Source organism: Pelmatolapia mariae, linkage group LG6 (genome assembly GCF_036321145.2).
Source record: "Pelmatolapia mariae isolate MD_Pm_ZW linkage group LG6, Pm_UMD_F_2, whole genome shotgun sequence".
In the NCBI taxonomy this organism is placed as follows: domain Eukaryota; kingdom Metazoa; phylum Chordata; class Actinopteri; order Cichliformes; family Cichlidae; genus Pelmatolapia; species Pelmatolapia mariae.
Window position 1 is genome coordinate 39,037,950 of NC_086232.1, and position 13,838 is coordinate 39,051,787.

Below are 13,838 nucleotides of genomic sequence, written 5' to 3' on the forward strand. Positions count from 1 at the left end.
GGCATGCTTTAAATGCTCGAGTGCCATCTCACTGTTGTGACAGATAACTGAGGACATACAAAAGGAAGAAAAGAAGAAACTAAATAGCAAAAGCAAACATGGACACATGCCTACAGAGAGAATTTTAGTGTTTCCTACACAAAACACTGCATTCTCATTCCAAGGTAGATTTTTTTTTTTAATGTAGTAGATCCACTGAAAAATGAAGGTGCCGTCCAACCAGACTGCAGGACAAACAGCACTTAAGTACATTTTGTTCATGCACTGGATTGTGCAACAGCACGTTTTTTAAAAAAAATGGCCGTATTAAGGCTGATGTCTGAACAGCTACTGAAATTCTGAACAGACTTAAAAAGACAAAAAATATTAAAAAGGTAAATTTGCTCTATTGCAAGGTTTAAACTGAAATGATATTCAGTTTTTTTTTAATTAGTTTTTTCTCTTTTTTATGTCTAAATCTGCATCTACTTTAAGAAAAGTTTTTTGGTCTCTTGAAGTGAAACTATGCGGCTTTGAGTCAGCCCACATGGGGGCGACACAAACACCGTGCCTTAGCTCCAACATGACAGTTTATGGTCTGTGTTTTTACAGTTCACTCCCATCTGCAAGAGACAAATGGCCTGAAGCCACAGCACACTATGCCAACCCATCCTCGGAGGTGCCTATAGGATTGGCATAGAGCAGAAAAATCAATACTACCAATGTAATCATTCATTCTGAATAACAACCTTCAAAGTAAAATCCAAGTAATTTACCATGGCAACAGAAACAGCAAAATTCAAAGTACCTTCATAAGGACTTCCCAGTGGTTGCTCTCTCTCTGTTGTCACCTTGGCTTCATCTTCTTCCACAACGTCTAAGGACACTGGGTGGTCTTCATCACCATCCAAACTCCTCTTCTCGCTCATACGACCGTTTGTCTCTGCAGACGGGCTCAAAAGAAGATTGTGATTTTTATCAACTGCGATGTTTGAACCTTTGTGATGTTCTTCAGAGTTTGTCCCATCTTTAATGTCCACTCCTTTCTCCAATATGTCATCTGTGCCTTTTGCAGGTTCATGTGTTTCCTGGATCTGTTTGGACTTCATCCTTCGTGCGTGTTGCCATTTAATAAGCTTCTGAATGTCCTTCAGAGTGACCATGTGCCGCTGATTCACTGTCCCGGGTTTTACGTCACAGTCATTGGTTTCTTCAGCCTTTTCAGTGTGCTCGACACTCGCAGTCTTCTTCACTGGGCTGACCTCCACCTCGCTCTCATTCCTCCTCCGTTTTCTGCACGTCTTCTCCATTTTTTTCTCCTCCTGCTCGTTTGGCAAGTCCCTGTCGACCTGTGCATTGTCCACATTTTCATTGTTTTCAACAATGGCAGGAACACTTTGTGTAGAGTCCTCTACAGGTCTTATTTTTCGGGGTCTACCACGTTTCCTTTTCACGAGCGAGACGCCATCCTGACTCACAAGCTGAGCTCTGCTGACGACAGGCTTGAAAATGCAAGGCGTTTCAGGTGGGGTTGTGTTATTTGCTGCCTCTTGAGATTTTTTTATAAAGCCCCTGGTCCTGATCCGAGACGGCTTGGTGCCAAAGGGTTTTTCTTCCCCAATGTCAATGACGGGCAACATTTTGCTGGGTTTCCCTGGAAGTCCAGATGGTGCATTTGAAAACCTGATAGCCACTTCTCTTTCCTTCAATAGCACATTGTTACTCGACAAACTCACTGAACAATTCTTTGTTCCATCACTGACTTTTAAATCTTTGTATGCAGAACAAGAACCGGTGGAGTCTTGTTGATAATTTGTGCGCCTTCTCTTCCTCCCGTCACCTGTAGTGTCATCATGTCTATATTTGAAACTCTCCTTCAGCCTCCTGGAGTACGATTTTACTTCTGCTGCTGATTTTTTTCCTCTCTCTTTCAAGCTATTCCCTTTGCAACCTTCTGCACGGGTTCCTCTATTTTTTAGATGCGAATCCTTCTCCTGCTGCTCTTGCTTTGACTGACAGCTGCGATCTGGATCTGGTGATAGAGATGTACTTTTATGACCTGTGCAAATGATGCTGCTAAAGGGAAACTGCAGTGAACCAGCGTTGTCCGAGAGCCAGGGTCTCCTACGTAAGGATGGCTGCTGCTGGACACCGTGTTCAGGGTTTGCTTGGTTGTTGAGTAGAGGCTGACCTTTAGCTGCAGATGAACTTGGCTCTAATGGGGAGAGACGCTGAGGAAGCCGCAAGTCATCCATGCAAGGTGAGGAAAAAGTGGGTTCAGACTGTGTCCCATTTCCATTTGGCAGAGGCAAAAACTCGAGACTGTGTTGATCATCTTGTGAGGATGGTGGCTGAAATGCTGGGTAATGGAGTTTCTGGCCTCTGGTGAAGAAAGCTGAAGACAGGGCTGAGCCTGTGGGTGTTTCCGGATACAGAGAATTTTGACTTTTGAATGGGGGCAAACCCTGGCAGCTCAATCCATCGATTTGCCATAAAGATCTGACAGCTGAGTTGCACTGGAGAGTCGGCTGCTGCTGCTGGATCAACTTGGGCTGGTTTGGAGCTGCAAAGCAACAATGGATACCTAAAGAGCAAGTGGAAGGATGACTATCAGTTCATCTTGAATACGTGAATTGTAAGTCCGGTATTTTTATAGACATTTCCTGTGACAATATAAAAATCTAAAGTACCAATTAATAAGCCCCTGAAAACTGAGGAGGAAGGGCAGCAGGACGGGTAGCAGACTGAGTTGAACAGAGTCAGATTCAACTCAGTCTGCTTCTGTAATAACATGTAATGTGCTTTAAAAAAAAAGAAAAGAAAGAAAGAGGTCCTACTGTGTTACTCTCTGAAAATACACGTCTGCCTTTTTAAAATCAATATAAAAAGGACAGAAGTCCGGGCTAAAACAGTCGTCTACAAACTGCTCAACCTCAGCTGTCCCTCCTACTCACATCCAGAGCAAATCTGAGCATCTTCAACTGTGCCACATCCAGCTCCTGCATTTTTTTGTCAGAGCCCCCCATCTCCAAACCACAAACCTGCTTTACTCCCAGTACCTCTACTATTGCAGATTCAGTGTTACACCAGTCTCCCTCTCATTCATACACATGTATTCTTTTTTTTCTCTTCTATCCAGGCTCTCTTCCACCTGCTCCCTACTCTCAGTTAATTCTTCAAATTCATTTTCTTTGCAGAAACACTAAAAAGTTTAATCCAAGGAATGAAGAAATGTTTGAGGTTTCAGACAAAACAGGCTTCAGTTAATTATGATGGCCATTTCTCAAAGAAACAAGGTATAAAAAATAATAAAGACAAACTGTAAGGCTTTACATGTTGTTAAAATGTAACTAAACAAACACAAAAATCACCAATAAATGTTAAATGATGAACAGTAAACTTCAGTACATTCGCAGTGAGGGGTGGTCAGGATTTTTGAGTCCTTATTCTAAAATTGATCAATGTCTTGTCTCAAAATACTTAAAAACAAACAAACAAAAAACCCCAATACTGGTAAGATGTAATACACTACTGCACTCAGAAGGTGGCAGTAATGGACCTAAAAACTGTTTGCTAGCCACAATTAAACAATAATAGAAAAACAGGCCAGAAATTAGACCCGTGGAGCCTGCCTTTACCTTACCTGCCTTTACCTGTAAGGTAAAGGCAGCATAACACAGGTTCGCCACAACTATGTCATAATGTGATATTAAAAATATATGTGTATTTACAAAGAAAGCTTCTACCTGTATCCACTGACGTCTGGTTGCTTTGTGAGTCCAAATCTTGGAAGAACGCAACCTCTGCTGCACTGGCAACAGGATCCATCCGACCCTGGGCTGCGTCACCCTGTGAAACTGGGACTCGGCAAACATTGTGGCTTGACTCCAACTTCTTACAGTTACTCTCCAAGTTGGGCAGGATGTTCAGACTCATCATGACGTCCTCTAACAGCTTCTCTATCTGCTCGTCACACTCGTCCACAGAGCCCTGCGGCTGAGGCGCCGGCGCTGATTCAAGCTCAGTGTTGGGGTTTGAGGTGAAGCTGCTGCTGGAGAAAGACTGGGATTCAGAGGAGGTGTTGTGGTGTTGTTCTGGTTGTGTGGGAGAGCTGGTTACAGCAGGTGGAAGGTTCTGGATCTCTGGTTTCTGAACAGGGCATGGGTGGACAGGAGAGGGAGGAGGCTCGAGTTCCTCAGCATCTGTCTGTGGCTTTTTGAAAGATGAATAGGAAACCATTAAAACCATTACAAAATATCACCTTTCATTCAAATTTTAAAACAAAGGTGAATTCATCTGTCTGCAGATAAACTGGACTAAAACTATTTTATTTAGGTGCTAAGTGCTTTATAAGGTAGGTGAGGTAATAATAATACAGAGAAAACAAAAAACCCTTAACAATCAGACGACCCCCTGTGAAAAAGCAATTTGGCAACGGTTGAAACGTGATTGTCAGATTAGGGGCGAGGGGACGGAGACTTTATTTTACCACTGAAATCTAAGTTTCATATCAAAGTTTTGATTTTCATTCCTCCAGTTCAAATTATTTGATGAGAGCTGGAAAGGAAGACTGAAATCTCTCTCAGCAGAAACCAGGTAAAATATTTAACACTCACTTTTCTGATCACCACAGTTTGAATAAAAAACGACTTCACTGTTTGCAGCACTCACAGGAAACAAAGTGAAGAAAAAGAAATTAATTGATGATCGTGTCATTTTATAAACACTTTTTTCCAATTCCTATTTTTCATATTCACATTAAACAACTGACAAATTTCTAGACAAGTATAAAAACAGATACTGCTTTACCATCAAGACATCAGAGATTCTCGTGGTAATCTTTTACCCTTTACCAGGTAAAAGGATGGCAAAGTTTCCACAGAGCAAATATGTCTGCTGTGCTGCTGATCTCAGGGGGAGAACATGATGAAACGAACCTTCTTTCTAGTCGAGCCTGAGGCAACAGCCGTGCTAAACCTGCCCAGCTAAGGTTTTACACCACATTTACATCATACCGCTGCTGCTTACTTCTCACAGAGCACGGAGTGAGACTTTAACGTCTCGCCAAACCATCGGCCAGGCCACGTGCACCTCCTCCTCCTCCTCCTCCTCTTCAGCCTACTCTATTCTGCAGAAATGCACCTTCCCTCCTGCAGTCTCTATTCTTGTTGACAAATGGATATTTCCAGTGTAAGCTTAAGTTATAACAAATGCTCAGTTGTCATGCTTTCATAGGTAATATTTCAAAACAATGCGAAACATCTGGCATCAAAAATAAGCTCCAATGCCAAGCAACGGTCTTCAAGCACATTTCAAAGTATAACAAGGTATGATTACTCGTTTCTCAGGTCTCTGCCTGGGTCTATAACACAGTATAAACAAAGATTAAGAAGAAGAAGAAGCTGGTTATTGTGAGGTTTTTAAAGGGCATCCTATTTTTTTATCAAAATAAAAGTTTTTATCACAGGGAATTCTTCCACTTTATGAAAGTCTTGATGTTCACTCGATTATGCCGTCTGTCAGACTCAGAACTGGGAATTTAAGTGATACTGAAATGTACTTTTCTAAATACATCAAATCTCCCAATAGCTCATGACAAACCTCATGACACTGTCACACTTAACCATGTAAAGCCTGAACCATAAAAAAAATTGCCAGAAAATTCTAATTTTTTTTTAAGAGCGTTTAGTGAAGCTTCAAAAAAAATGTAATTAAATATTAATTTCTTTTGCAATTTATTCCTTAAAACTCCTAAATACCTGAGTCAGTGATGTCAGGACTGACGTCTCATTTGGGCTTTGTACCTTCACCACCTCCCACATCTCTCCTGTCGTTCTTCTCCTCAGCTTCACCTGCACACACGTAAGACAAATACAGTTCTGACAAAAACACACAAAGTGGGAAAGGTGTCCAACACATGTGGTGTGACATATAACAAACTAATCCAGAGACAACGAACATACATGATACCTACACTTAATTCAGGAAACAGAACTCTTGCTCACAATACGAAAAGAATACAATTTCTTCTCACCTTGATGGATATCTGTGCGTCTTCCATCATCTCCCTCATCTTGGTTAGATCTTTCACCGCTGCGCTGCATTGTGCAGGACTCCTTTCACTCGAGTTTTCTTTTTCGTTCATCTCATCTCCGCAGACCTGTCGTGGCTGCTCTGCATTTACGTTCTCAGCTGGCGTGCCGTTTGATTTTCCATCCTCCAATCCTGCCCTTTCTCTGGCCAACCAGCGGACGCTGTCCCCAGACTTGGATGACTCTTGGTAACAGTCGTCCTGAGCTTCCGAGGAGCTGGAATCATTACGGATGGTAGGAAAAGGCACAGTGTCAATGGAAAAAGATGAAGTGGATGTGGGATTCGTTACACTGTCACAAGTTTGGCCAAATGCAGACTCTGCATCACTGGGAACGGCGGGGCGGGGCGTGAGATGTGGAACAGTGATACAAACATCCGGGCTTTGAGCTACAGAGGAGGCAGGCTCTGGATTTCCAAAATCCACTGAATTTTCAGCAATGGTTACTGTCTGTGTGCCAACAGACACGCTGATTTTCTTTCTGACTGGTGAATTTTCCTCTCCCGTGCCAGCCACCTCAGCCTCAACATGTGTCTCCTGTATTTTTAGGCTTCCCCGTCTCTCTCTGCAATTCCCAAGACTCGGCCTCCTTTCCTGGACTTCTTTCGGCCCTCCACCCTTCTGTCCTCGTACAAGGTCTGTGATTCCAAACTGGCGGGCTGCAGCCAGCACATCACTCTTCTCATTGTTTCCTTTTACCTCCAGCACACCAGAGTAAAGCAGACCAACCAGCTTGAGCAGAGTCTGGGCCTTCACGGTCTGGAGCTGGAGCTGACGCTTCTGTCCAGATGGAGGTGAGGGGGAGGCTGAAAGCTTCTGAGACAAGTACGGGCTGAGAGCTGCAAGGACGCAGCTGTGGGTTGGGATTGAGATACCTTTACATAAAGAATAAGTCAGGAAAGAATGACTCAATTGTGCATTTTGTACATTGTTTTACATCACAAAGACCTTTGTAATTTTCCTTCTTTCTCACCCTCAGTTTGGAGCAGGGTGTCACAGAACTGGGCACTGTTCTGTTGTCTCTGCAGCCCCTCGAGAAGCTGCACCTCATAACCAGGCCACAGGTACCTCTGCATGTCCACATGGGCACTTCTGTTTGAAGTACAAACAGAAGCCGTCTTGAAGTTTGCAAGCAAAATCAAACACGCACAAGAGCATTCGCAGCCAGAGGGAGTTTGCAATTCACATCCAAAGATACATTTTTAACGCAACATCAGAGGCATAAGAGAGACATGGCGAAGAATCCTTAAGTGAGAATTCTGTAACAGCAAACACGGTGGCTGAAGCCCAACCTTCAGATGGAAAAAAGCATTTCAAAGTCTTATTTTGGCACAAAGTGTGCAAGCGTTTTAAATCAGATTTAACAGGTGATTGTAAATGTGCAGTTTTTATTCCTTGGTTACATCTCAGATAATGATAACGATTAGATAGTCCTTCAAAGTAACTGCCCAAATAAGGGACTACAAGAACTTTTATCTCTGTCAAATGAACATGTGCCTGCATGACTTCCTGACTTATCTGACTGTGTGTGTGTGTGTGTGTGTGTGCTTGTCTTCATCTTCTGATCTGGAAGCTTATAAACCAGCTGCCATTTGGAATTTTTCTCAGACCTTTATGAGTCATTTCATTAAGCTTACGGAACATCACAACACTTATTTCTATGCAGACACGCACATTCCAAAGATTCTCAGTGAGACCCAAACCGCTTTGCCACAATTTGATCCGGATGAATGCGGCCATCTTGGAATATGTCCATGCCATCAGGGAAGAAAAAAATCCATGGATGGAAAAAGCTGGTCATTCAGAAAATTCAGGTAGCTGACCTCATTCAACAATGCTGAACCTAGATATGAGCAACTAAACCAACCACAAGACTGCCCCCACGGGCTTATGTTGGTGCATTAATTTATCTGTATCCCTCAGTATGATGTGCTAATCACTCTTAAGCAGGGTAAATCTGGGCTCAGACTATCTTTAAGCGCCTAAGCAAATTGAAATCTTCTTTCCACCCTTACAGCCTCACTGAGAAGTGGTTTTCTTAGGGCTATGATTGCATTTAGTCCCAATGTCTTGGGTTTGCTACAATGTAAGATAAGGAAATGCCATGACTCTGTTTTTTGGAGGTTTCCTCCTGTTAAAAGGGAGTTTTTCCTTTCCACTATTGCCAAGTTATTGCTCATAGATGGTTTTCTGATTGTTGGGGTTTTCTCTGTATTATTGCAGGGTTGTTCTGTTACCATATAAAGCACTTCAACGAGACTGTTGCTGTGATTTGGTGTTATATAAATTAAATTGAAGTTTTTACAAACTAAATATTTCAGTAATCTCCGATCAGGATCATTCAAGATTTTGTCCATTTCTCCATCAAAGATGATGGTTCACCACAACTCTTACAGGTTTCAATAATGCAATAATGCACTGGACAGTTATTAACCCAGTTTTCGTCATTTTAGGAATCTCCTGAGTTTTTCCCCTGCTCAGGCCAATAATGTCACCCTTATAAAATAGAGTAAGAACTTTTCTACAACCCCAGGATACGTCTCCAGACATGGTTGTTTAATAGAAGAGAACCTACCTACTCACTGCCTTAGGTAGGGTTAAATAACCTGCTGCCAGCTAAAACATTAAATCACTGCGATAATTATTTAGTGGAATGGGTGGACAATGGTCACAACCCTATTTCTTTGGGTGGTGACTACTTTTTTTTTCAGCTTGGCTATACCATATGGTTCATTAAAGGGCATGTGAATTTAATTCTGGATAATGGTTTCATTTATTTTCTATTAATCTGAATAATACCTCCAGTTTATTTATACCGTTTATCTTTTGTGTTGAAGAGCTTTGTTTCCTAAAATCGAAATGAACATTTCTGAGGAAATTGCTCAATTGCTGCATTCATGGTTTGGGGGAAGCCTCACTTTTGACCTCTACTTATAATTTACTGCAGGTTTAAATTCTTGGTACAATTTGAGATCCTTAATTTAATTACTAGGTACACCTCTAGATACCTGTTTTCTTCTGACAGTGTAATGAGTCACGGCTAGTTTCCTGTGTGCGGTGTGTACAAAGGCGGTCTCTCTGGCAGGATCACAGCTAACACCGACTCTGGGAGCATGTGGACCACGTGGAGGAGCCCTACAAATTAATTAGCATTAGTGAACTTCACTATCGGCTTGTTACCAATCAGACAACCTTTTTATTTGTTTGTCTGTTTCATTTATTCCATTAATCGCAATTTTCTAGACACCTAAGCCGACTTTTTTTTAACAAAATTCGTTGGTTAATCATCGCTGTCTAGACTTATCCTAGCTAGCTTAAGAGGTAGCTACATGTTAGCACAAAAAGGCAAAAAACCAAAACGCCCTTCATTTCGCATAAAATTTTGCCACTTTATTCATACACTACAACTTAATAATCCTTCCATTCCTTAGAATGAATGTTTAATTGGCTCAACTTTATTAAGCTGGCTAACTCTGGAGTGATTTCAGACACTGTGGCTAATGTAGGTTAGCTTTAAAATTACACTTACCAAAATCTTCCTGTAGCAGGAGCAGAGGGTTCATGGAGTATTATGTTTATTTTACTCACTGGAGTTAAAGCCAGAAATTATAGTCGCACAATCATATGCAACACCTCACCGCCCATCACGAGTTTTTGCATCCGAGATGGTGTTGCAATGTGATAGCGACACCTACTGACCGCCGCGTGAAATGACACCGAGCGCTCAGTTATTAGTAAGTTTGGTGTCGGCTCAGAGTGGATTCACTTTTAGTTTCACTGGTTTAAAATTTTTAGTTCCAATTTGTTTTTGTGATAGTGAAAAATAAATAAATTTATGAATTAAATATGCAAGTTGAAAATCTTTAGTGACATACACTATGTAGTTTGTTGATACCAAAACAGCATTAAACAGAATCAGCGGAAACCAAAATGTGTATATATGAGAGGGAGAGCCCTTTTACTTGTGTTTGTGTGCATGTTCCTTCTTCCTGATGTCGGTATCCATCGGTCATCACAATAACTATCACAACTACGGTCTTCTCCTCCTTGTCAGTCACCATTATGTGTGGTTGGCTGGCCAGTAGCTGCTTCTCTGTCTGGAACTTGAACAGGACCGTAGTCCTGTTGTTCTCAACCACCTTGGTGGTCTTGCATCAGGACTTGAGAACTTTGAGTCTACAGATGTTTCTGTACACTATCCCATCTACAGTGCATCTATAGATGTGTGACAGATATGGGTGTTAAAGGTTGTCGTCGCGGTTATTCTGCCAATGCTTGACAGCAGAAGGTGAAAAAACATTTCACGTCACAAAATATGCAGAATTATGTGAAATATGGCAAATACTACCACAAAAAAAGCAAACGCAGCAAAAAAAACAAAGACCAAAGCAATTTTGGATTAAAAAAATAAATAAAAAATGATGGATGTTTCCCCTCAGACACCCAAAGGTTTTGTAGATGAAACAGCAGCAGAAACATGTAAAAAGGAGACTACATGAGTAAAGGGAGACCTACATAAGGAATAATGCTGGCTGTCATTTATGCTCTTTGTGTTCATGCAGTGAGGGTGTCAGGAATGTTGCTTTCAAATGGAATTTGTCCTTCACATTATAAATGGCTCAGAATTAGTGTCCCAATTTTAATTTGCTGGAATTTGGTCACCTGACTCGCAGCCATGTGGAAATCCTACAGTGTCACTAAAAGTCTGGACCAGTTCCTTCTCATGCTCAAATTACTGCTACTTAATTTCCTCAATATGTTTTTAAAAGTATAAAATACTTTTGTTTTTTCTTTGTTTTTATTACCAAGATTTTCAACTATAATAACCACAAGTAAATGATACTGAGGGACTACAAAAATCATAAACATCTCCTTGTTCCCATTAAAATAAAAAAAAAAAATAGAATCTGACAAAAGAAAACACGGGCACTGAGAAATAATTTTCTTTTTTATTAAAAACATTATTGCTAGTTACATAATTCATTCATAAATGAGAATGTGCAACTTTAAGAGCCAAGGCAAAGAGATTACATTAGTCAACAATCTGTTTTTTCCTTCCCATTAGTGTATCTGATGATGGTGTCAGAGGATTTCTGTTCAGCTAACTTGGTTTTGCTTTCAATTAAGACAAACTGTTTTCAATCAAACAAAAAAAGAAAAAAAAAAAGATTGCATATGCATTCACCCAGAGCACCCGAAACAATTAAACCCAAATCAATATATATATAAAAAAATAATAATACATAAAACCATTAAAATTAACAAATATTCTCTTGTATATATAGTTTAAATGTGCTTTTACTTTTTTTTGTGATTTTATCTAATAGATTCTGGTCTATGCCTCCCTTTCTAACACTAGCCCTCGCTCGCTATCATTTTCACCTTTCAGTCAGTCAGTCCAATCTTGAAGACAACTTGTTAATTTGAGAAAAGGAGGCTGTCATATTTCAACTGGCATGAAAAAAGGAGGTTAAAAAAAGAAAAGAAAAATCACACTTTACAACCCCGTAGTGCTTCTTTTAATCATCCACGCAGTAAGTATCTACATCTCACTCAGCACTAAGAATAAGCATTCCTCTTCAGAACAAACATCGTACTAAAGAAATGTGGGCAAAAAAACAGAGACAGCACTGTGTCGATCTGTAGTCTTAAAGCCAGGCAGGTTATGGATTTGTGAAGCAGTAAGTTATACAGAACTCAAGAGTTTAATTTTTTTTAAAGAAATATCCAATAACATACAAGATCACATATTCTCGCAGAATAAAAACTTCTGAGTTCTATATACAGTACTCCCAAATTGTACGCTGCTGTGAAAAAACAAAAAAAAACAAAAAAAAAAACAACTTGACCAGTTACTCAGGTCACGCTGGACACACCCATGAGACCCATCCTGAATAAGCGAGGCACTCCAGTTAGCCCACGATTAAAGACAATCTTGCATATGTACACATTCATAAGATTATGGACCTGCAGATAAGGAAATGCGTCAGCCGGATCCTTGAGATATCCACTAAGAATTACCAAGAAAAAGGGCGATGCATTTAACAGAAAGATCACTTTAGAAATAGACTCTGCCGTCTGTTCCAACAAGGAGAAGGAGGAGAATCATTCGTCTGCTTTATTTCTGGCTGTATAACTAACCTTGTACAGTTGTGGATCATCACAATCAAATGCAGAAACAAGCAGCACGCCCGTGCATCTTTGGGCTGTCACCAACACAAGATGCCAACGAACAAAGCGGATGACAAGTTTTCAGTGTAGCTGCTGGAGAAAAGTCTGAGTGTGCCATGTTGCGCGTTAGCAGTGGCAGTCACAGCAGTAGCAGTGTCATTTGGCACGCGTACGTAACGAAAAGTACACAGCAAAGCGAGTAGAGGAACAACCGCTACCAAAACAGAAGCAGAAGCTGTACACATATCTAATTAGACAGATAAATACAAGATCCCAGCGGTAGGAAATTACTCATATTTTGTAGTGTGTGACCATTAAGGAAAGAGAGAGAGAAAACCAATGACACATTCCCTCGATTTCTTCAAAACAAGAGTGTGTTAGCCATTTATGGAAAATCTCACCATAAAGTGTCCTGATATGATTCCAACAGTTCCTTTTTAATTAGTTTAATTAGTCTTTGCTCTGACCTCCAAGAAAATACCAAAGAAGCCACAGTCTCAAAGAAAGAGAGCATTAGTGTTGTCCAAGCAAGCTGTAGTGCTGATGGAGTGGTTTTGGAGTCAAGTGGTCGTAGTGTCACATCCGGCTGTCCACAGGGAATGCAGAGCATCGTCAGTTTTCCATATGGTTTCATTCGAGTGTTTAAACTGCAATGGAGGAATGTAACAGAGAGACAGAGGGAGGAAGAGAAGCTGCAAGAGAGTGAGTGTAAGGGATGAAGTTTAGTCATGTCGGTAGTGTAGCGGTAGTCCCCCATTGTCAGTTCAGCAAGGGCAGTAAGTGGGAGGAGGCTGTCGTCTTGTGATGCACACAATCAGTTTTTCTGCAAGAGAAGAAGAGGTACAAGCGTGTGAACGGATCACATGGAGCGGCTAAGGGCGAGGCAGCCATGCCTGGGCGGAAAGAATCACACTTTTAAAGAAAAATAAATAATTTAAAAAATACAATACATGATAAAGGGTGTGAGTAAAAAACGTTACTTAACATTGGACAAAAAATAAATAAATTACAAACTGTGCAAAGCAGAGATAACAAAAAATGTGTATATAAGATCCAAGTAACCACAAAAAAATAAAGATTTGACACTTTTCACCAGCAGGGGGAGCAAAACAGTCCAAAAATAGTACAATGGAAGCTCATTAAAAATCAAAGTCACAATTAGAAACACACAAATAGTCACAAATCTTACTACAAAACTAATATTAGGCCATGCGTTGAGTTGTGAGAGCAGCCAGTGGGACACACATACCATGCGGTGACATGCAGTGTGACACAGTGGGTGTAGCCTAACCATCGTAAGAATCCATTAGAGGCAAGGAGGCCTGCCTCTCCCCATACATCCCTCCCTGGGAGAGAGAGACAAAAAGAAAGAGGAGAGAAGGACAGATAAAGATGAGGAGAGAGAAGAGTCCAAAGGAGTGGGTTAATAAAGAGGGTTTAGTGTGAAAAAAGAGGAGGTGAGTAGACAGAAGGGGGAAAAGTGGAGGGAGTTCAGGATGACGAAAGAAAGAAGAGTTGCAACATGTTAGTGAAATGTTAGGTCCTGTTTTAAGGTTGGAAAAAAGGGACAAGGGTGAGAAATAACGCGCAAGATAAA

The 13,838-nt window shown here is 40.9% G+C and overlaps 1 protein-coding gene across 7 annotated transcripts in view; it reads right to left on the reverse strand.

Annotated features, from left to right (window-relative positions):
- Positions 1-12,174: 12,174 nt before the first annotated feature.
- The window catches only part of ctnnd1 (catenin (cadherin-associated protein), delta 1), a 30,895-nt gene continuing 29,231 nt past the window's right edge, over positions 12,175-13,838 (reverse strand). For 5 of the 7 annotated variants that reach the window (XM_065471138.1, XM_063476893.1, XM_063476897.1 and 2 more), the window contains 2 exons: positions 13,533-13,587; positions 12,175-13,064 (listed from right to left, as the gene is read on the reverse strand). In XM_065471138.1, the coding sequence (XP_065327210.1) occupies positions 13,006-13,064; positions 13,533-13,587 (114 nt within the window). In that variant the 3' untranslated portion in view covers positions 12,175-13,005. Of the gene's footprint in view, positions 13,065-13,490; positions 13,588-13,838 lie in introns of all 7 variants that reach the window. The other 2 variants (XM_065471139.1, XM_065471140.1) reach the window with 2 other exon arrangements.